The 23,580-nt window shown below is 40.1% G+C and overlaps 1 protein-coding gene across 7 annotated transcripts in view; it reads right to left on the reverse strand.

Annotated features, from left to right (window-relative positions):
* Window positions 1-2,602: 2,602 nt before the first annotated feature.
* TAF1 (TATA-box binding protein associated factor 1) overlaps window positions 2,603-23,580 on the reverse strand; it is an 83,279-nt gene continuing 62,301 nt past the window's right edge. For 3 of the 7 annotated variants that reach the window (XM_061136994.1, XM_061136993.1, XM_061136991.1), the window contains exons 33-39: window positions 20,762-20,829; window positions 20,104-20,220; window positions 16,440-16,565; window positions 15,568-15,669; window positions 15,151-15,307; window positions 14,418-14,595; window positions 9,298-11,202 (exon numbers count right to left, since the gene is read on the reverse strand). In XM_061136994.1, the coding sequence (XP_060992977.1) occupies window positions 10,983-11,202; window positions 14,418-14,595; window positions 15,151-15,307; window positions 15,568-15,669; window positions 16,440-16,565; window positions 20,104-20,220; window positions 20,762-20,829 (968 nt within the window). In that variant the 3' untranslated portion in view covers window positions 9,298-10,982. Of the gene's footprint in view, window positions 6,146-9,297; window positions 11,203-13,400; window positions 13,502-14,417; window positions 14,596-15,150; window positions 15,308-15,567; window positions 15,670-16,439; window positions 16,566-20,103; window positions 20,221-20,761; window positions 20,830-23,580 lie in introns of those variants that run through there. The other 4 variants (XM_061136995.1, XM_061136998.1, XR_009692002.1 and 1 more) reach the window with 3 other exon arrangements.

The following is a 23,580-nucleotide window of genomic DNA, read 5'->3' on the forward strand; positions in this document are numbered from 1 at the left end:
TCCTCCTGTCAGATCAATGACATTAGATTCTCAAAGAAGTGTGAACCCTACTGTGAACTGTGCATGTGAGGGATCTAGGTTGCATACTCCTTATAAGAATCATCCTGAAAACATCCCCCCACCCTGCCCTATTCCATGGAAAATTTTTCTTCCATGAAACTGGTCCCTAGTGCCAAAAAGGTTGGGGATCCCTAGTCTAGAGCCATCAGGTATTTGTTTTACTTTAAATATATTTATTTATTTATTTAGCTGTGCTGGGTCTTAGTTACACATGTGGAATCTCAGTTCTCTGACCAGGGGTTGAATCCATGCCCCCTGCATTGGGAGCATGGAGTCTTAGCCACTGAACCACCAGGGAAGTCCCTTGTGTTTTACTTTTACTTTTATTTGACTGTGTCATTAAGAGTTATTTGAAATAAAGGAGAGTCAAGTAAATTGAAATGTTGTTTTCTGACCCTGCCAGAAGGGGAGATGAAGTCAATACATGGTTCTGAAGCTTTCCCCTCTGTTGGTGTACATTCTCATCTGTCTAACAGTGACTCACCAAGGCACTGATTTTCAGCCAAGGGGATAATACAACTGTAGGTGTGAGTGAAAGCAACTCTCCATGTGGGGGGAGAAGACTAACAGGGAATGGGAGTTTGAAAATGCCTCAAGTAATTCTAACAAACCCTCCTCTCCAGAGTATTTCTACTTAGTCTGGAATATGACTAACAGGTATTTGCAATTTCACATTAAGATCAAGATTTCACTTTAAGTAGCTAGAATAACTTAAATTGGTCTAAATGTGTGAACTACTGTCTATTCAGAAGAGATGATAACCACAGCTAACACTTACTGGGTGTGAACCATGTGCCAGGCACTGTGCTGAGCACTTCATAAGCACTCTCATTTAACTCTCACCACAACCTTAGGAAATTGAATGTTACTTAATTGCTAGTAAGCTGTGGAAGCCACAAATATAATATATAAGATTGTATTTTAAACCACCACACCACACTATTTCTAAGATACTTGGATCTGAAATGTGGGATTTTGTTGACATTTTCTTTTCCCTTGTAGTCCACAAAGAAATTCTACTGGAATCTGGAGTTTCAGCTGGCAATTAGAAAGTTGCAGGAAGTGAAATGACATGTAAATTTCCCTTAAGAGAATGAAAATGCATTGCCCCAACTTTTCTATTGTAAATTGACTATCCAGCCTATAACTAGCTTATGATTTGCAACTTAGACACTTTTGGAGAGTAAATTACATGAAATCACAGACTATACCTCTTTTTAGTTTCTTAACCAGGAGTCTTAAGAAGCACCTGATATTATATACATAACTTATGCACACACTGATATATTTAAAATAACTGACAAGAACCTATTGTACAGCATAGTGAACTCTGCTCAATACTCTGTAATAACCTAAATGGGAAAAGAATTTGAAAAAGGATACATATATATGTATAACTGGATCGCTAAGTTGCACACCTGAAACTAACACAACACTGTTAACATATTCCAATATAAAACTTAAAAAATTCTTTAAATAAAAAAAACTTTACATGTATTTATATTTTTTTGTGGAGGGAAAATTCAGTTTTTACCCTATTTTCAAAATTGTCCATACTCCCCAAACTGAGTAAGATCCATTATTTTAACCATTGTTTGATAAGAGAACAATGATAAAAGGCTGAAAATTCCTTACTGATAAGAAATCAATTAGTTTTAAGTTTACATATTGAGGCCTAGGAATTTTTTTTTTTGGCCTAGGAATTTTTGTAATGTATCAGTAATACTGGAAAAGTTTTATCAAATTGTCTAAATCAGGGATTAGACAAGGATGGGGCCTGGGTGGGGGGGTGGGAACAAGTCTCCCTATCACTTGTCTTTTTGATTAAGTCCTGTCTGACTCTTTGTGATCCCATGGACTGTAGCCTGCCAGGCTCCTCTGTCCAAGGGATTTTCCAGGCAAGAATACTGGAGTGGGTTGCCATTTCCTTCTCCAGGAGATATTCCTGACCCAGGATCAAATTGGCAGGCAGATTCTTTACCACGGAGCCACCAGGGAAGCCCACCTGGGAGGCTTTAAAAAAAATCTCCTTCTAGACTGGTGAGCTTCACCACTACATACCTAGGAGTTACCTCACACACCCCTCCCAGAATCTAGAACCTTTGTTTACTAATAAAAGCCTATCCTAACTCCCACTGTATTTGAGGAAGAAACAAAGAAACAAAAAGACTGGTTTAAACTCTTGCCTTCAGGGTTATAGGTGCCTAGCACTTAACTGATGTTATTTTCAAAGATAGGCAGACTGTCATAATTTAGCATAAAGAAATTTAAGAAGTGAGTTGTCTAAAATAAAGTTTCTATTTTCTCCTGGTACAGTTGTCAAAACTGAAGCAAAATGTATCTGGCACCCAACCAACCTTCACTTCTCATTGACAAATTCTTTTTCCTTTCTAAGTATTTAACTATTTCTCCAGTTTTGAGCATTTATTTGCTCCCAGCTTTCCCACATAACCATTTTCTCCCTTTAAAGTATTCATGTTTTCGAAAGACAGAAACACGCAAAAAGTGAATAGTTTTGCGATCATTAATACGACATACCCTCTGCCTACTAAAATGTGATTTAATTCTGCTTATTCTGTTATTTGACCACTTTTAAAGATAATTGAGTCAAAATTTTGGTTAATACAAGGTCTTATTTGTACTATATAAGTGACAGAGTTACAAGGACAGGATATAATCACACATTTCTTTTCTGTAAATCAGGATGAATGGCTATTTAAAAGCTATAATATAGAGTTGACTGAAAAATACAGCACTTCGAGATCCTCAAATGTGGAAAATCCAAACCTATACAGGCAAAATGTTAAAGAAATGATTTTGAAAGTCTCACATCTATTTAAAACAACTTTCAGAATTTATAATTTATATGTAATATAAACTGTCACTTTATGCATAACATTTAAAATGATAGATTGAATGCATACCATTAAGGGTAATTTATTATTTTTTAAAACCTTGAATATTAAGTTATTATGAACCAAAAAGCAAATTTGTAATACTATGTACCTGATAATTCAGTTCAGTTCAGTTCAGTTCAGTCGTTCAGTTGGTCCAACTCTTTGCGACCCCATGGACTGCAGCACACCAGGCCTCCTTGTCCATCACCAACTCTCGGAGCCTACTCAAACTCATGTCCATCACGTCGGTGATGCCATCCAACCATCTCATCCTCTGTCGTCCCCTTCTCCTCCTGCCTTCAATCTTTCCCAGCATCAGGGTCTTTTTAGTCAGCTCTTCGCATCAGGTGGCCAAAGTACTGGAGTTTCACTTCAACATCAGTCTTTCCAATGAATATTCAGGACTGATTTCCTTTAGGATGGACTGGTTGGATCTCTTCGCAGTCCAAGGGACTCTCCAGAGTCTTCTCCAACACCACAGTTCAAAAGCATCAATTCTTCGGCGCCCAGCTTTCTTTATAGTCCAACTCTCGCATCCATACATGACTACTGGAAAAGCCATAGCCTTGACTGGACGGACCTTTGTTGGCAAAGTAATGTCTCTGCTTTTTAAAATGCTGTCTAGGTTGGTTGTAATTTTTCATCCAGGGAGCAAGTGTCTTTTAATTTCATGGCTGCAGTTACCATCTGCAGTGATTTTGAAGCCCCCTCAAATTAAGTCTGTAACTGTTTCCCTTGTTTCCCCATCTATTTGCCATGAAGTGATCGGACTGGATGCCATGATCTTAGTTTTCTGAATGTTGAGTTTTAAGCCAACTTTTTCACTCTCCTCTTTCACTTTCGTCAAGAGGCTCTTTAGTTCTTCTTCACTTTCTGCAATAAGGGTGGTGTCACCCGCATATCTGAGGTTATTGATATTTCTCCTGGCAATCATGATTCCAGCTTGTACTTCATCCAGCCCAGCATTTCTCATGATGTATTCTGCATATAAGTTAAATACGCAGAGTGTAACGTACCGCTTCTCCTATTTGCAACCAGTCTGTTGTTCCATATCCAGTTCTAACTGTTGCTTCCTGACCTGCATACAGATTTCTCAAGAGGCAGGTCAGGTGGTCTGGTATTCCCGTCTCTTTCAGAATTTTCCAGTTTATTGTGATCCACACAGCCAAAGGCTTTGGCATAGTCAATAAAGCAGAAATAGATGTTTTTCTGGAACTCTCATGCTTTTTCTATGATCCAGTGGATGTTGGAAATTTGATCTCTGGTTCTTCTGCCTTTTCTAAATCCAGCTTGAACATCAGGAAGTTCATGGTTCATGTACTATTGAAGCCTGGCTTGGAGAATTTTGAGCATTACTTTACTGGTGTGTGAGATGAGTGCAATTGTGCAGGAATTTGAGCATTCTTTGGCATTGCCCTTCTTTGGGATTGGAATGAAAACTGACCTTTTCCAGTCCTGTGGCCACTGCTGAGTTTTCCAAATTTGCTGGCATATTGAGTGCAGCACTTTCACAGCATCATCTTTTAAGATTTGAAATAGCTCAACTGGAATTCCATCACTTCCACTAGCTTTGTTCATAGACATGCTTCCTAAGGCCCACTTGACTTCACATTCAGGATGTTTGGCTCTAGGTGAGTGATCACACCATCGTGATTATCTGGGTTGTGAAGATCTCTTTTGTACAGTTCTTCTGTGTATTCTTGCTACCTCTTCTTATTATCTTCTGCTTCTGTTAGGTCCATACTATTTCTTTGTGCCCTTTATTGTGCCCATCTTTGCATGAAATGTTCCCTTGGTATCTCCAATTTTCTTGAAGAGATCTCTAGTCTTTCCCATTCTATTGTCTTCCTCTATTTCTTTGCATTGATCACTGAGGAAGGCTTTCTTATCTCTCCAAGAGTTCTCCTTGGAACGCTGAATTCAAATGGGTATATCTTTCCTTTTTTCCTTTGCTTTTCACTTCGCTTCTTTTCACAGATATTTGTAAGGCCTCCTCAGACAACCATTTTGCTTTTTTGCATTTTTTTTCTTGGGGATGGTCTTGATCCCTGTCTCCTCTACAATGTCACGAACCTCCATCCATATTTCATCAGGCACTCTGTCTATCACATATAGTCCCTTAAATCTATTTATCACTTCCACTGTATAATTGTAAGGGATTTGATTTAGGTCATACCTGAATGGTCTAGTGGTATTCCCTACTTTCTTCAATTTAAGTCTGAATTTGGAAATAAGGAGTTCATGATCTGAGCCATAGTCAGCTCCCAGTCTTGTTTTTGCTGACTGGATAGAGCTTCTTCACCTTTGGTTGCAAAGAATATAATCAGTCTGATTTTGGTGTTGACCGTCCGGTGATGTCCATGTGTAGAGTCTTCTCTTGTGTTGCTGGAAGACAGTGTTTGCTATGACCAGTGTGTTCTCTTGGCAAAATTCTATTACCCTTTGCCCTGCTTCATTCCATACTCCAAGGCCAAATTTGCCTGTAACTCCAGGTGTTTCTTGACTTCCTACTTTTGCATTCCAGTCCCCTATAATGTAAAGGACATCTGTTTTGGGTATTAATTCTAAAAGGTCTTGTAGGTCTTCATAGAACCATTCAACTTCAGCTTTTTCAGCAGTCCTGGTCAGGGCATAGACTTGGATTACCATGATATTGAATGGTTTGCCTTGGAAACAAAGAGATCATTCTGTTGTTTTTGAGACTGCATCCAAGTACTGCATTTGACTCTTTTGTTGACCATGATGGCTACTCCATTTCTTCTAAGGGATTCCTGCCCACAGTAGTAGATATAATGGTCACCTGGTTTAAATTCACCCATTCCAGTCCATTTTAGTTTGCTGATTCCTAAAATGTTGACATTTACTCTTGCCATCTCCTGTTCGACCACTTCCAATTTGCCTTGATTCATGGACCTAACATTCCAGGTTCCTATGCAATATTGCTCTTTACAGCATCAGACCTTGCTTCCATCACCAGTCACATCCATAGCTGGGTGTTGTTTTTGCTTTGGCTCCATCCCTTCCTTCTTTCTGGCGTTATTTCTCCACTGATCTCCAGGAGCATATCGGGCACCTACCGACCTTGGGAGTTCATCTCTCAGTGTCCTATCTATTTGCCTTTTCATACTGTTCATAGGATTCTCAAGGCAAGAATACTGAAGTGGTTTGCCATTCCCTTGTCCAATGACCTGTAATTAAAAAATTGCAATTCTATATTTTTTCTAAAACACTTATGTTTACCAAAGGATCATTATGAATACTGTTACAAGGACTATGTGCATCAGAATTATAGGTATGCATATTAAAAATGAACATTTCAAGCCCAGGAATTTAAATTTACAATAAGCAAACCCTATTTCCATATTGATGTAACACTTGTTTTAAAAACAGCTGATACAAAGGATAGCATTAATTTGGGAATGTTGCTACTTATTTAACTCATATGCAGAGTACATCATGTGAAATGCTGGGCTGGATGAATCACTAGCTGGAATGAAGACTGCCGGGAGAAATATCAACAACTTCAGATATGCAGAAGACATCACTCTAATGGCAAAAAGTGAAGAAGAACTAAAGAGCCTCTTGATGAAGGTAAAAGAGGAAAGTGAAAAAGCTGGCTTAAAACTCAACATTCAAAAAACTAAGATCATGGCATCAGATCCCATCAGTTCATGGCAAATAGATGGGGATAAAGTGGAAACAGTGGCAAATTTTATTTTTTTGGGATCCAAAATCCCTGTGGATGGTGACTGGAGCCATAAAATTGAAAGACAGTTGCTCCTTGGAAGAAAAGCTATGACAAACCTAGCAACATATTAAAAAGCAGAGACTTCACTTTGCTGACAAAGGTCCATCTAGTCAAAGGTATGGTTTTTCCAGCTGTCATGTATGGATGGGAGAGTTGGACCATAAAGAAAGTTGAGCACTGAAGAATTGATGCTTTTAAACTGTGGTGCTGGAGAAGACTCTTGAGAATTTGTCCCTTGGATTGCAAAGAGATCAAATCAGTCAGTCCTAAAGGAAATCAGTCCTGAATATTCATTGGAAGGATTGATGCTGAAGCTGAAGCTCCAATACTTTGGCCACCTGATGCAAAGACCTGACTTATGGAAAAGATCCTGATACTGGGAAAGATTGAGGGGAGGAGAAGGGGGCGACAGAGGGTATGCGATGGTTGGATGGCATCTCCAACTCAAGGGACATGAGTCTGAGCAAACTCGGGGAGATAGTGAAGGACAGGGAGCCCTGGCATGCTGCAGTCCATGGGGTCACAAAAAGTCATACATGACTTAGGGACTCAATGACAGGGAACTAAGATCTCTCAAGCCATGTGGTGTGGGGGGAAAAATCACTTGGAAAGAAAACAATCACATGGGGTATCTGTAAAATATACAGACCACCAATCTTCCCTAGGCATTGTGACTCAAGAAGGTTGAACTGGGGCCTAGGAATCAGTACTCCTTAAGCACACCAGTGATTTATCTTCAAAGTCAGGGGGGAATATTAGATTATTATATTCAGCAAATATTTGCAACATAATTCCTAAGACCCTGGAATTGCCAAAGAAGCTTAACTAAACAACCAATAGGAAAAGACTGGCTATTTTTACACTGATATGGAACTCATGTTTTGGAAACACAATCTTGAGGTCACCTTTTCAAGCTCAATTCTACTCCCACTGAAAAATTTCCCACTACTTTCAAGATATAGACAAAACTTCTTACCAGGGTCTACAAATGCCCAGAGGTATGGTTTCCTTCTTACTGCTTCTCTATCCAATACTCATCTTTCTGGTCTTAAAGGTGACCCTTCTCCAGTCCAGTTTCCCCATTAGTAAAACAGGAATAGTAACACCAATCTCAGATGGTTCAGGATCAAATGAGATCAGATAAGAGCTCTCTGTACAAGAAGCTGGCAAAGTGAATGGCAGCTATTATTTAATCAAATCAAGCTCTGTTTCTACTGCGTCACATTCAGCTCTTCAACCCACCTGCCATCTGGTTTTTGCACCCACCACTCCAAGGAAACTATTTTCACAAGGCTCACCAACTGCCAAGTCCAAATGACAAATTTCAGTCTTTATCTGATTGACCTTTCTGCAAATAAGGGGGGAGACAGAGGATGAGATGGTTGGATGACATTACTGACTCAATGGACATGAGTTTGAGCAAACTCTGGGAGATAGCGAAGGACAGGGAAGCCTGCAATCCACTAGGTCACAAAGAGTTGGGCCCACCTTAGCAACTGAACAACAATAACAAAAGTGTATCCTGATTTCCTTATACTTCTGGCCGGTCTTTCAAAGTAACTTTCTTGGTTCTTTCATTGCTTTTTCAGACTTTTAAAAAATGTTTTATGACAGCAACACATGCTTATTTATACATCGATGACAGCTACTCAGCAAGGTCTTCCTTGACCATTAAATTAGAACCTTCACCCCAAACCCTCTCATATCACTTTGTCTTCAGAGTACTTCTCTCACTCTCATTCACTTGTCTATCTTCCTCTTCTACTAGATCCAGAACTCTATGAGAGAAGGAGGTATGTTTTATTCACTGCTATATTCAGAGCACCAAGAATAATGCCTGGTGCTCACTAGGCTCAATCAATGTTTCTTCACTAATTAACTGAAATATCCCTCACATTTAATCACTTACTTGTAGATTCTACCTCCCCTCAATTCTCTCAAATCTTTGCCTGTTCTTGCATAAGAACTGACTCATACTTTGCTTAAATGACTCACAACCATATCCAGTCCTATTCTATAGTCCATAGCCCAAACTGCTGCTAAAATTATCCAAATCCTTCAATAGATTCCTACTGTCTTTAGGATTAAGTCCAGATTCTTTTGCATATAGAACTCTCTGGGACCTTTGTCTGTGCTCAGTGGCTCAGTCATGCCAGATTCTTTGCAACCCCATAGACTGTATCCTGCCAGGCTCCTCTGTCCATGGGATTCTCCAGGCAAGAATACCGGAGTTGATTGCCATGTCCTCCTCCTGGGGATCTTACTGACTCAGGGCTCAAACCCGTGGGTTTCTTATGTCTCCTGCATTGACAGGCAGGTTCTTTATCACTAGCGCCACCTGGGAAGCCTAGTGGTTCAATAAATGCTGAATGCTGAATGAATGTACCCATCCAATCTCCTAAACCAAAATTCTGGAAGTCACCTTCCATTTTTCCTTCTCCACTCCCCCAAATGCCAACTGGTCATCAAGTCCTGTTGATCTGTCCCCTAAATATCTCTCAAATTCACACCCTCCCTCCCTATCCTAATGCCACAGTCCTAGTTCAACTACATTTGCCATCCTCCAAACCATTCTCCACACTACCACTGAAATTATTTTTAAAAAATTTTTATTACAAAAATAATACGTTCTTATAAAAATTCAAATACAGAAATAAAAGCACAGTGCCCCACCCAGTATACAAATAAGCATATAGCACCTTCCCCTCCAATCTCATTGCCCAGAGGTTATCACTGTGAACCATTTTGTGTAAATCCTTTCCGACTTTTTCCTTTGCATATACAAGTATATATAAACACATATAAATACATACATGTGGTTTTATCATTTACAAAAATGGGATCACACTTGTTACACATGATTCTTCAATTTATTTCTTCATTCAATATACTGAGAATTTCTAAAACACATATCATATCTTATCACTCCACTAGAACATTTCATTTCTCATTAATATAAAATTCACATTCATTAGCATCAAATTCAAAGCTCTTGATGATATGCTTCCTGTCCATCTTTCAGTCTCACCTAGAGCCATTCCAGCATGGAGGGACTGGAACATAAACCACTTTAAATCCTTTCTGGAACAAGGCAGGTACAAACAAACAAACAAACAAACAAACAAGGAACACACTCTGCTATTTGCCATGGAGTTTGGCCTTTTCACTTCATGTGACACTCTGGCTGGACTTTTCCATCTGGCAAGCTCCTACTAATTCTTCAAGAGTCAGCTTAAAAATTATCTCTAAGAAGACTTCCCTGACTTTTTCAGACATGACTGCTCCTCTATTTTCTCCTATGTTTTATATCTAGCTTAATTGCACTTATCTTACAGTACTGTAATGATTTATTAACATGTTTTGAATTTCACTCCCCTTCCCCCAACTTAATGGTGAGATCCTTCAATAAAAGGAATGTGTCTTATTTAATTTTTCATCCCAAGGAGCTGATAGAATGCTTATCATGGAGCAGATGCTTAATAAAAAATCTGTTGAGGATTTTATGATTCTAGGAACATTTACTGAGTACCTACTCTGCACAGAACCATATCCTAAGCATAAAAAGAAACAGAAGACATAGTCTTTGCCCTAAAGAACTTACCATTTCCCTACCATTTCCCCTGGGGGGAGGAGGGACAGAACACATTTACATGGCGACATATCATTTCTGACATATATGCTGTTTCAAAGATTTATAATTTATTTGCCTCCAATCCACTTAGGAACAAGGCATTTCATAACCAAATAAATAATAAATAATGGGCAGTTCAGTTTTTCCAATAGGTTTATGGTTTTAGTGTGGCACAGAGTCCACCAGAACACAATTCTCTGTCCCAATAGGGGCCTGTCAATGGTTACAGCCTGCAAATTAGAAAACTGAGATGATATCATGCTTGGAAATTTTCTAATACATCAAGAGGACATAAAGTTATTAGCTATTTCATAATATCTCTTCCTTCCCCAGGAACAAAATGATACCAAGAACAATTAATAGAGTTAAAGGAGAGCACTGCAGAAGGAGGAGAGTGCTCTCTTTTTGTTAGTGGTAGGGGAAGGGGGTCGCCTGGTTTTAAATCAAAGGGTGGCACTGCCCTAGGAAGATCATAAGAGTTAATTTATTATCATATACTTATTATTTTTTAAAAAGCTACAGTATTAATTAATTTGGTAGTTTCAGGATCAGACACTGTAACAAATAAATATAAACAAATGGGGGAAAGGTGAGTCACCTAGGCTGGAGAACAGGGAAGGCGGACCAAGGAGGCCCAAAGGAAGCCTCATTCATCAGAGTCCAAGTCACTGTCCCCAGCAATGGAGTGGAAATCCTCACTGTCCTCCTCGTCCTCTGACAGCTGGACCTGGCTTAGTACGCTCGGCCCAGAGCGTTGCTCTTCCTCCTCATCTTCTTCCTCCTCTGATACCTCATACCCACCGATGCTGCTGAAGCTTGTGTCTTGGGTGTTCGACTTGGGATCAGGCTCCTCATAGCTCCCATAACTGAGAAAAGAAACATGTCATCTCTCAAGCTCGGACACCATCCTCTAGCTGACCAGTCCCGTTCTCAGTGCCACCAAGGGATCAGCCCATCTCACCTCCCCTGGCCACTAAAATGATGGCTCTGGACTGTTCTACGGGTACCTGAGAGAAAAATGATCCTATTCTAAAACATCAACTTGCCAACTTCATATACACAAGAATCTGAATGAAACTCCCCTACACTTGAACAACACACTGTCAGCTTACATGGCCATAAATGCTCTGATAAGCCTTGTAGGTTTGTTGACTACTTATAGCCTCACTCATCTACATATCCAATTAGTCAACAGTCCTAAAGATTCTACCTCTTCAATACATCTCACCTTTATCCCCATCTTTCCAGCCCTATTCTGCCTGCTTTGGCTTCGTTCTTTGAGATCTCTGGCCTGCACCACTGCAATCAGTCTTCTTCCAGTCTTGCTCTCCCCAATTAATTTCTTCACATTTCTGCCAGAGTGCTCTTTATTTTTGTTTGTTTGTTTATTCTTAATTTTACTTAAAAAAATCACACAAGTAATGCACGTTTACTGGTTTAAAAAAAAGGTAGAATATACACCAGAAAAAAAAGAAAAAAATCACCAGTAACTCTACTACCCAGAGATAATCTTTTGGTATATGACCTTCCAAATTTTTTTCTATGTAGTTTACTTCGATGCTTAAACATTTTTTTTTAATTTACAAAATTGGAATGCTCTATATACTCTTCAGGAATCTGCTTTTTCACTAACGTTTATAATGAACATCTTTCCAAGTCAATAAACATACATCGATAGCATCATTTTAACAGCTGTGTGGTATTCCACTATGTGGCTGTAACATGATTTATTTCACAGTTTCTCACTAGAACATTTAACCTGTCTTCAATTATTCCACTATTAGAAACAATGCTGTGATAAACATCCTTGTACAAACATCTCGATGAAGGTTATTTTATTATTCCCATGGAATAACTCCCTAGATATGGAATTGGCCTCATGGAATTGGGAGGCCAAAGAGGATGTACATTTTTTAAGTTTCTGATTTGTAAGATAAATTGCTATACCTCTCTCACCTACCCCATTTTTTTGATTAATATTACCAACCAGTGGTTTCTGAATATCCTTTTACTCACGTCTTTTCCAACACTGGACATTATTATTCATTTTAATCTTTGCCCATCTGATAGGTAAAAAATTACACTTGGTTGTTTTATTGCATTTCTTTGATTCTTAGGGAAGCTAAGTTTTCATAATTTATTGGCCATTTGCATTTCTTCTGTGAATTAATTCATGGCTTCTGTCCATCTTTCTTCTGGGGTAGAGAGCAATCTTTTTAAAATACAGATCTGATCATACTACTCTCATTCAATGTCTGCCCAAAATTCTCAGGCCCTTCATGATTTGGCCCTTACCTACCTCTTTAAACTGTCTCTATTACACGGATCATGATGAAAAGCACCAACCACACTGAGCTACTTGTATTCTTGAGAAGTGTTTCATGTCTCTGTGTGTTCATACATGCTCTTCTTGGTCTCTGGAATGCCCTTCCCTTTCTTCTTCATTTAGCTAATTCCTACTCTGATTCAGCTCAGTTTCTCTAACCAGCTCCCCTACTCCACTCCTACCCAAGCCCCAGAAAAATCCTGTGGTTTCCTATCACAGCACTTTTCATGTTACACTGTGATCATCATCTGTTTGCCTGTTTTAGATTTCCCACTAAACCGAACTCCTTGAAGGAAGGGATAACATCCTAGTTGCTTTTATACTTGTAACAAATATTTGCTCGATAAATTAAGACTCTAAACTGTTTGACGGATGTGTGCTTAATTGCTCAGTCATGTCCGACTCTTTGTGATTCTACGAACTGTAGCCCGCCAGGCTCCTCTGTCCATGGGGATTCTCCAGGCAAGAATACTGGAGTGCGTTGCCATGCCCTCCTCCACGGGCTCTTCCCAACCCAGGGATTGAACCCTGGGTCTCCTTCATTGCAGGTGGATTCTTCCCTGGTCTGAGCCACCAGGGAAGCTTGCTAGATACCTTTGGCTTAGATGTATCATATGCATCTTAACGTATCCAAAGACAAATTCATTTTTTGCCTCCTTTCCCACTCCATCTAATACCTGTTTTCCCTCTTTCTTATGTCAGTGACATTCCCATTCATTATGTATCTAATCTCCTTACCTCTTAAATCCAAATGATCTGTCCTCTAAACAGCTCTTAAATATGTCCCTTCCCTTTCTTCCACTCCTAAAAGATCCTAGTTGAATTTCTTTATCATTGCCCTGAAAGTGAAAGTGAAGGCTGCTCAGTCATGTCTGACTCTTTGTGACCCCATGGAGTCCATGGCACTCTCTAGGCCAGAATACTGGAGTGGTTACCCTTTCCCTTCTCCAGGGGATCGTTCCAACCCAGGGATCGAACCCAGGTCTCCCACATTGCAGGAGGATTCTTTACCAACTAAGCCACAAGGGAAGCCCAAGAATACTGGAATGGGTAGCCTATCCCTTCTCTAGAGGATCTTCCCAACCCAGGAATCGAACCAGGGTCTCCTGCATTGCAGGTCAATTCTTTACCAACTGAGCTATCAGGGAAGCCCAATCATTGGCCTAGAGTTATTTAACACATAAACTTGATGTTACTTTCTTTTCCTTAAAGTGATGATTCTCATTAACCACAATCCACATGTCTTAGCACACCAGTTAAGGTCCTCTAACAACATAATCCCTTGCTGCTTCTAGAGTCACAACTCTCAACAACTTCCCTTTGGTCTGGAATTTCTTTGCTATATTTCTGTGCCTTTGAACATACTGTTCCACCTCTAAGGATCTCCTCACCTGCTACCACTTATATACTTAGCAGACTTCTATTCATTTGTGACACTCCCTGATTACTCCAAGCAGAGTGAGACACTTCCTTCTCCTCAGTGTGACTTGGCACTTTGTACTAAACTTACGCTATATAGCTCTTCTCACACTGTATTGCAATGATTTTGTATCAGTCTCTTCCACTAGACTGTGAGCTCCTCAAGGGCAGGATATGTCTTGCTCCTTTGTGTATCCCCAAGGGCCTAGCATAGTGCCTGGACCGAGTAGGTGCTCAAGCAATGTTTGATGGATGAAAGTAATATGATGCTGGGCCCTCTGACATCATAGCTGAGCACTGATGCCACAGCTCCCATAGCATGTTGCTATCGATTACCTGATATTGCTATCCTCCAAACCATGAGAAGCCTCCCCACCGTCTCCCTCATAGGACATCATGCTTTCTTCATTTTCCATGCCCATTCTTGTGTTTTCTTGAAGCATGCGGGGCTGTTTGGGTCTTATCCCACCAGATCCTACATCCGAGTCACTTCCACTTTCACTCAGCTGGATAGCTATGAAAAGAGAGAAATCCTGAGATAAGCTTGACAGAATTAACATCTTTGGCTTAGTCTTCCAGAACTAGTTAATCCCATGCATCTACACAGGTATCTTGCCTGGACTCTTCACCTCAGAGGACTGCCTAGGGTCAACATTGATAAGATTTATAGTTTGGAAAATAAATCAAAAAACCATTTCAGTGCAATCTGGTTTTTTCCCCTATCATCTCCTTCTATATTCTCCCCCTACCACTGCAATTAATTCACAAAACATCTCTTTTTTCTTAATTTTCTTTCCCTAATGCCACATATAGCACATCTTTCTCATTTTTATCAAGTATTCAAATCAAACTTGCTGCTTTTGCATTGCTTTTCTGACTGTCATCTTTTTCTACCTATGCTGTATTTTTTCACCTCTTCTAAGACCAATGAATTTAATCATCCTATGAGTGAATGCTTAGCACCCTGAGGTCTATTAATGGGACTTCAATAAAAGAACAGCTTTTGGTAACAGCGTATGTGGCCCAGAGCTTCCTCTGAGCTCTGAGTGTGCTATGGTGAGCTATGTACCAGAGAAAGGATTATCTCCTTCTTCATCACTCCCAGCATCTTCCTCATCATCTTCTCCTTCAGACATAAGCAAATCCTCATACAGGACACTGGCTTGAGGCTGTTGCACAGTTCCTTCCTCTTCGTCTGCAAGATCACCATCTGCATCTTCACATTCCTAAATGAGACCAGTTGAGACCATTAACTGATCAACTAAGAGACCAGAAGCCACCACCAGCCGCCCCCTTGCTGCCTTGCAAGATGTTAAATAAATTTGGTCGATAGATTTGGTCAGCTGGTTCCACGGATTAAAGTCATACCGGGCCTCACTATAGAGACTCTGTGGTATCGCCTGGGGACTTGGCCTGTCCTGTACTTCTGGGGCACCTACCATATAAAGGTATAATGTAACCATAAGCTTTCTGTAAGCATACTCACTGGGGCTGGTGTCTTAGGTTTCCCATCCTCCTCCTCATCATCATACCCTTCAATATCTACATCAGAGTCTTCCTCGCCCAGCCTACCTCGGCCCTGGCGCATCTGAGTAAGGAACACAAATAGCACATCATTGAGGGACATGCCGGTAGGAGGAGTTAACCAGGGGCTCTCACCCAGGACAGATGCTCCTCCCTGATATCCCGGCCAACCCCACAGCTAGTAGGGGCTGTTACACAGCTCAAAGCATGTGCATTTTCCCCCATTCATGCTTTGGAAATCACAGGTAGGGTAAAAATTAAACCCAAAGAATAGGAAGGTCCTTGGTCTGTTATTAGTATAGCATCACAAGGAGACTTCCTTTCTAAACAAGCTTTGCTTAGCTTGTGTTGGACTCTTTGGGACAGAAAAACCCTCCTGGATTTTGCACTCGCCAGTGGAACCTTGACCGAGATCAGCTGATAAGATTTCTGGCTTCAGATCAGGAGTATCTGCTGATACCTCTAGAAAAGGCCAATTTAAAAAACTTAATTTTAAAAACAACTTTGATAACACATGTACAGTAAAGTAGCAGGGCAATTATTTTGAACTATGTCTGAATGCAGCTGGTCTTTCCAGTCAGGCTACTCTGATGCCTCACACACTTTTCACACTTGTGTCTTAAGTTCTGCTGTGCCTGACTCTGCCCGTGATGACAGAAGACAAGCCAGTCATGTGACCTGCCACCATCCCACCTTGAAATCACATTTCCAGGTTTTCACTCCCAGGGCCAAGGGGTCTGATCATCATCCTTGACGCACGTCATATATCACCACCATCACTCACCCATCCCCAAGCATACTACCAATCTCACTAAGAGAAAAAGACTATCCTACCTGTGTCACCTGCTTTTCTGGAGTGGCAGTGGGAATATCCAGGACAGACATATTGCTCTCATCTTGAAATACAGAGGCATCTCGAGACATACTGAGGGATGTGGTGGTATCATACAAATCAGGAGGCTGTGGCACAAACCATACAACTTAGCTTCTATTTAGTAAAGGGAGTAAAAAATTCAGAGAACTCCCCTTTAGAGCGTTCACTGTAGAAAAAGGTCATGCAGAACAATCCATTTAAGGGAAAAAAAAACAGTTTTGACACAGCTTTATGGGCAACTTTTGGGGGATCTCACAAATATTGCTCATTCTAGCAAAGAGGCATCTGATGTATATGATCAGAAGCCTGAAGCAGAAAAGCATCCAAGCTATGGGACAATTCTGTGTCCTAATAGCCTCTCTGGTCAATAACCTTAATTTCTTCTAAGCGTGGTCTTACTGTTTTTAGGCCCAGGGCTCCACACCACTGCTATTCTGACTGTTTTGGTGTAGAGACATCTAAAATGGGATAAAGAAATGTCAATTCCAACCACAACATGGAAAGGGGTAATAGCTTATGAGCTCACCAGAGGATAATATGAGGCAAAATAGCATGGTGAAAAACCACAGGCTTTGGAGTAAACTGCCCTAGGTTTGAGTCCTGGCTCCACCATTTGCTAGCTGAGTAACTTAAACAAATAACTTAATGTCTCTAAGTCTTAGTTTCCTCAACTTTAAAACATGGATGGTAATGTGCACCTCACAAGGTTGTTGGGAAAATTAAGAGATGTGTATATATGCTCCTTACCCCATGCATGGCAGTCAAAAAATTATAGCTCCCGTCCCTCTTCCCTCTCCTAAAGTGAAGAAGGATTTAGCAAATGGACTATTCAGTGAAAGGAGGGCGTGCAAAGTAGCTTTAGTCGTGTCTGACTCTTTGAGATCCTACTCTGTCCATGGGGATTCTCCAGGCAAGAATACGGGAGTGGGTTGCCCTCCTCCAGGGGATCTTCCTGATCCAGGGATTGAACCCGAGTCTCTTATGTCTCCTACTTTGACAGGTGGGTTCTTTACCACTAACACCACCTGGAAAAGGAGGGCAGGAGGGACTAAAACTTAACAGGCTAGCAAAGCCTGCTCATTTAGGAAAGGGCTCTTTAAAAATTGGCTGAGGGTAGAAATATCATGCAGTTATTAAAAATGTCTTCAAAGACCATTTAATGAAATAAAATGCTCATAATATAATGTGAAGCGAAAACAAGACACAAAATAATGATGACCAATTTCACATTATAAATGCACACACATACACATTACAGATTTGAAGAAACACACCAAAATGTTCACGGTGGTTTGGTTCTTTCTCAGTGGTGGACTTGATTTTTAAGTAATTTATTTATTCTGTATGTTTTCCAATTTGTCACAATGAACATGTTACTTTTATCAACAAAGAACCCACATATGTTACTTTGCTGTTGGTTTTGTTTTTAAAGCAAACAAACAAGGCTGAATGGGAACAGGGTTCTGGAGAAAGGAAAAACTGAATTCAAAAGGATTACAAGTGCAGATAAAGTAGTTGTGGAACAAAAGAAGAGAAAATTAGGGAATGAAACACTACGTGGGAAAATATAAAGCAAGCAATTTTAGATAACATGTCAAGCTGAATGTATAGTGCAATATAAGCTGGGTAGAAATAGTTGAGTGAAAATACATTTATTACCACCCATTTAGAGGTGGAAGTAAAGTATGATTACTGTCATATTTCTACACAACAAAATTGTATTATGACAGGTTAAACTTACACACATTTTAATATTTAATAGAATTTGGGCTTGAGAGTAATATTAAGTAAGAACAATCACTCACATGCATCTTCCTCATGTTCAGAGGTATGAACTGGGCTTACTAAATGTGTATATATGAGTGAAGGCAATGATAAGAGAGTGAACTGAAATAATGAAGAGGCAATACCTACATCCTACTCTTACCAGGAGATCCTCTCACTGCACCAAACAGCTACTGCTCAGGAGGGAGCACAGTTGCCAGGTTTTCCTCAGCCATTTTTGAGACAGTATGGAAGGGGAAGGACTCACCACAGGGCTAGACTGATGCTGTCACAGACCAGAGCAAACCATGTGTCGCTCAGTGGTTAGACTCTCCTGAAGAATGATGTTGCTAAAACCCAGGCTTTAACTTACCAGAAAGGGTCTTGTGGAAGCTGTTGGGCCTATTAGCAAATAGGACCTTCCTGGGGAACATCACTCACCCAAGCCCCCTTGACCCAATCTGCCCACATACTCCTAGAGCTTTTCCTTGTTCTGGGCCTGGAGGAAGTATCTTAGGGCTCTTTGTATTTGGCCCCTCAGTGACCTAGGTTTTAGAGTGAAAGAGAGAGTAAAAGATAGATAGGGAGACTGTATGAATGAGATATAGACAGCAATTATCCAACAGAGATCACACAGGCTGCATTTATTAGTTCAGAGTGAAACCTGAACAGAATGAAAAAGTTTTCCAGTGGGAATTGGGAGAAACTTGCATTAGAATATCTGGTTAAATTTGAAAGAACCTCTGAGAACCCTGTAGATGACTTTCATACAGATAAGGAAATAAACATTTACTGAATGTCTACTGTGTGCTAGGCAAATGGCCTCATTTAATGTTTACAAAAATCTTGAAAAGTACATTATAGAGAAATGGAAACTGGATTAGAGGGTTCAACTTCCCAAGTTCACAAAGCTAGATAGCAGCAGAGCTAAGACTCAAACTCAGGACTGTTTTATACCAAACTTCATGTATTTTCCACTTTACCATAGTGCCTCCAACACAGTTATAGTCCGGTTAAGTCCGAGTCTTCAAATATGCTGGCCCTCTAAGAGTACAGTATAGATGAAATACTCTTAGTATATTCAAGGGTCAGATCAGAAAGACTAAAAATTTCTTATTAATCTTGCTCTCTAGTCTTTGACATGGAAATTTAAGAACATTATAAACATTACCTTCTTCATTTACACGGAGAGGAAGTCAATCCAGGAAAATGGGTGACGTCTGAGCTATACTAAGATATTTCAGAGGGGATAATGTGGCCCATGTCTATACTCTTGGGATGTCATAGAACACCAATGGGGCTTCCTAGGTGGTGCTAGTGGTAAAGAACCCGCCTGCCAACGCAGGAGATATAGAGATGCGGGTTTGATACCTGGGTCAGGAAGATCCCCTGAAGGAGGGAATGGCCACGCATTCCAGTAATCCTGCCTGGAGAATCCCACAGATAGAAGAGACTGGTGGGTTACAGTTCAAAGGGTCACAAAGAGTTGAACACGACTAAAGTGACTTAGCACAGCATACACAGAACCCCAATGCTGGGGGCAAAGGAACTCCAGGGATTCAAGAGGATGCCTTTGGCCATGGTAGTCAGGAGTCTGGTATTCCTAAATACTGCCTAAACAACTAAGACCCCACCCCATTCATACATCCCACACCTGTCTCTTTTGGATTCAACAAGGCTACCAAGACCCATGGCCCTCACTCACCTTAGCCTTTGAGAAGACAAGAAAGCACACGAAAGGCATATGAAGAGGAAGGACAGAGAAGAAGGGTATCTCAGTAAATACATCTGTTAACATGCTCCCAATTTCCAAAATCAATAAGAAAACTGTAAGAGGAAGTTTCTAGTCCTCAGACTTACCTGAGGTGTGTAAGGCCCTGGGGTCATTGGGTCCAAGCTTTCTAATTCTGCTTCCTCCAAAGCTGCTTCTTTAGCTGTACAAATATCCTTCTCAAGTTGAGTCAAATGCTCATCATACTGAGAAAGAAAAGTAGTGAATTCATTCAATATGTGTTTTAGACATTGAGCAGCAAACAAAAATCCCTGTCTTCGTGGGAGGGAGGTTTAAGAGGGAGGGGACCATGTACATCTTTGGCGAATTCATGTTGATGTATGGCAGAAATCAAACCAATATTGTAAAGTAATCATCAGTCAATTAAAGATAAATATAATTTAAAAAGTTAAAAGATGAGTACAGAAAAATATGTTTATAAAAACCACTTTCTGATGAACTTACTAAAGTGATGCCAGCCTGTGAAAAAAATCCCTGTCTTCATGAAGCTTCTATTCTAGTGGCAGGATACATATGTTAATAAAGTAAATAATTATACAGCTTATTAAAAACATTTAGTGCTGGGTAAGAAAATAAAGCAGGGAAGGAATACAGACTGTGGGTTGAGGGTTGGGGTGGAATATTACATTTTAAAAAAGGACAGGCAGAGAAGGCCTCCCTCAGCCCTAGGGAACAAAAGGATTCCAAAAAGTTAGATCCTACAGGGACCTCCTCTTTTTCACTTACCTCAGTCAGTGTCTGGTAACAGACGTTCACAATCTCCTGAGCAGTCTTAGTATATTGACTTTCAGGCCCTATAAATGAAAAAAGAGAATGTCATTACTTCAGCTCCAGAAATGCACTTCCTGTCACCAGCAGTGGTGTCCCCTTGCCCTAGGTCCAAAAAATCATGCTTCAGCTTTAACTTGGACTCTTGCTCTAATTTTGGAGGCGGAAAATTTCAAACACATACAAAACCAGAGACACTAACATAATGAACTGCCATGTACCTCTTACCCATCTTCAACGATTATCAATAGATGGTCAATCCTGTTTCATTTACACACCAACTTTCACAGTCTTCCCAAATTATTCTGAAGCAAATTCTAGCATTTCATCCATAAATAACATGTTCAATATGTGTCTTAAAGGACTTTTTAAAAGAAATGATCATGGACGATTCTATAATGGTAGATACATATCATTATACATCTGTCAAACCCATAAAAGGTACAATACCCAGCGTGAACTCTAATGCAAACTATGGACTTTGGGTGCTAATGATGTAGATTCATCAATGTAGATTCATCAGTTGTAACAAATGTATCACTCTAGTGGGGGATGTGGATAACAGGGGAGGCTGTGCACCCTGTAGGGGCACAGGGTACATGGGAACACTCTGTACCTTCTGTTCAATTTTGCTCTAACTGCTCTAAAAAATAAAACACAGTAAGAACTATTAAAAAAACATCTACTGGGGATTTCCCTGGTGGTCCAGTGGCTAAGACTCCACACTCCCAAAGCATGGGGCCTGGGTTTGATCTCTGGTCAGGGAACTAGACCTCATGTGCTGCAACGAAGAGCCTGCATGCCACAACTAAGACCCAGTGCAGCCAAATAAATAAATGAATGTTTTTTTTTTAAATTAAAAAAAAAAACACAAAAACTATATTACACCTAAGGTAGCTAACAATAATTTTTTAATATCATTAAATGGCCAGTCAACATTCACATTTCCCCAATTGTTTTATAAATGCTCTTTTTTTGGAATTATAATCCAAATAAGGTCCACACACTGCATTTGACAGATGTGTCTCTTTAAGATAGTTAACCAACTGGGTGATTCTTAAGCAAACTCCACAGTTCCCCATATAGATTTTGTTATAAGTTGTAAATTGGTGGCTTGTAGGTCAATCCAGTTTTTATTTCACTCACAAAAAATCAGTTCAGGTGGTGATGTGAAGAAATATCAAATTATTGCATTATATACCTGGAACTAATATATTGTAGGTCAATTATACTTCAATTTAAAAATCACTTCAGTCTGTGAAAATGGACTGAGCTGTGTACTCATACACTTTTCTGTACGTAAATTATATCTCAATTAAAAGCTTAAAAAGAGCTTAGTTAGTGGCAACATTTAACAATCAAAAGATTTCATATAAAAACCCAAATGTCTGGCTTCTCTCAAAAAATTAAAAGGTGGCAACACACAGTCAGCATTCTCACGAAGCACCAATGGGCTGGATCTGAGTAGCAGCTGCCCCTTTTAGATAAGGCAAGTGTTTCACACAGTCCCTACCAGGTCTGCTTTGTTTGTTTATGCCTGGAGCCTGAAGGCATCTGAGTTGTTATTCCCTGTCTTAAGTGCTCTATAATATTCTTTAATATATTATTTGTTTACCTCCTCATTTGTAAAACATTTTTGAGCACCTCTAGGTGCCAGGCATAATACACAGACATGAGTAAGATACAGACTATATCCTCAAGAAGTTTATGGTCTAGCACAGTGTGTATATTAGTCACTCAGTCGTGTCCAACTCTTTGCAACCCCATGGACTGTCACCCTGCCAGGCTCCTCTATCCATGGAATTCTCCAGATCTTCCCAAGTCAGGGATCAAACCTGGGTCTCCTGAAATGAAGACAGATTCTTTACCGTTTGAGCTACCAGGGTGAGACAGACTATAAACAAATGAGGTGATACAACGCAGTGAAAAAATACCTAAGAGGGTTTAGTAGAGGTATAGAGGAGGAAGTGACCAATGCTGGGATGGAAGAGCGAAAGAAGAATTAGGAAAGGCTTCATAGAGGAGGTAATCCTTGAATTAAACCTACTATTTATCAGGATGTATAGTATAAAACATAGACCCCATGTGACATTTTCGTGCCATAACTACATAACTACTCTGAGTATTGTTATGAAGCTATTCTTCCCTGGTGGCTCAGCTGGTAAAGAATCTGCCTGCAATGAGGAAGACCCAGGTTCAATCCCTGGACTGGGAAGATCCCCTGGAGAATGAAATGGCAACCCACTCCAGTATTCTTGCCTGGAGAATCCCATGGACAGAAGTGCCTGGTGGGCTACAGTCCACGGAGTTGCAAAGAGCTGGACATGACTGAGCAACTAACTATAAAGTGTTAGTTTATATAGTTACTTTTTATAGAAACAAATAAGTTCACTTCAGATTAAATTTCTCACAGCGTAGGTCCATCTATTCTTCATAAAAGATGTAAAATAAAGTTGTGTCCTCACACAAGTTGCCTGTGCCAAACCAGAAGGAAAACTTAAGTCAACTAAAAGATATTCAGGACATAAAGACAGCCAGAGCTGGCTCACAGTCAGGAATAGTTTTGAGAGATAGGAGTCCACAGCTGAAGTTTCTGAGTTCTAATCTCCTAAAGCCACCAGTAGGTTGGTCCTCAAAGTACTGATGGAGACAGACTGCAAAAGTTATCATACAAGCTTTCATGCTGATTAGAAATGCATGATGCTAGAGAAAACAGGCTGCATACAAGTCACAGGCTTCCTTTACTGAGCAAGTACATCAGCAGCTTATGGCAGTAT

Source organism: Dama dama, chromosome X, assembly GCF_033118175.1.
Source record: "Dama dama isolate Ldn47 chromosome X, ASM3311817v1, whole genome shotgun sequence".
NCBI lineage: Eukaryota > Metazoa > Chordata > Mammalia > Artiodactyla > Cervidae > Dama > Dama dama.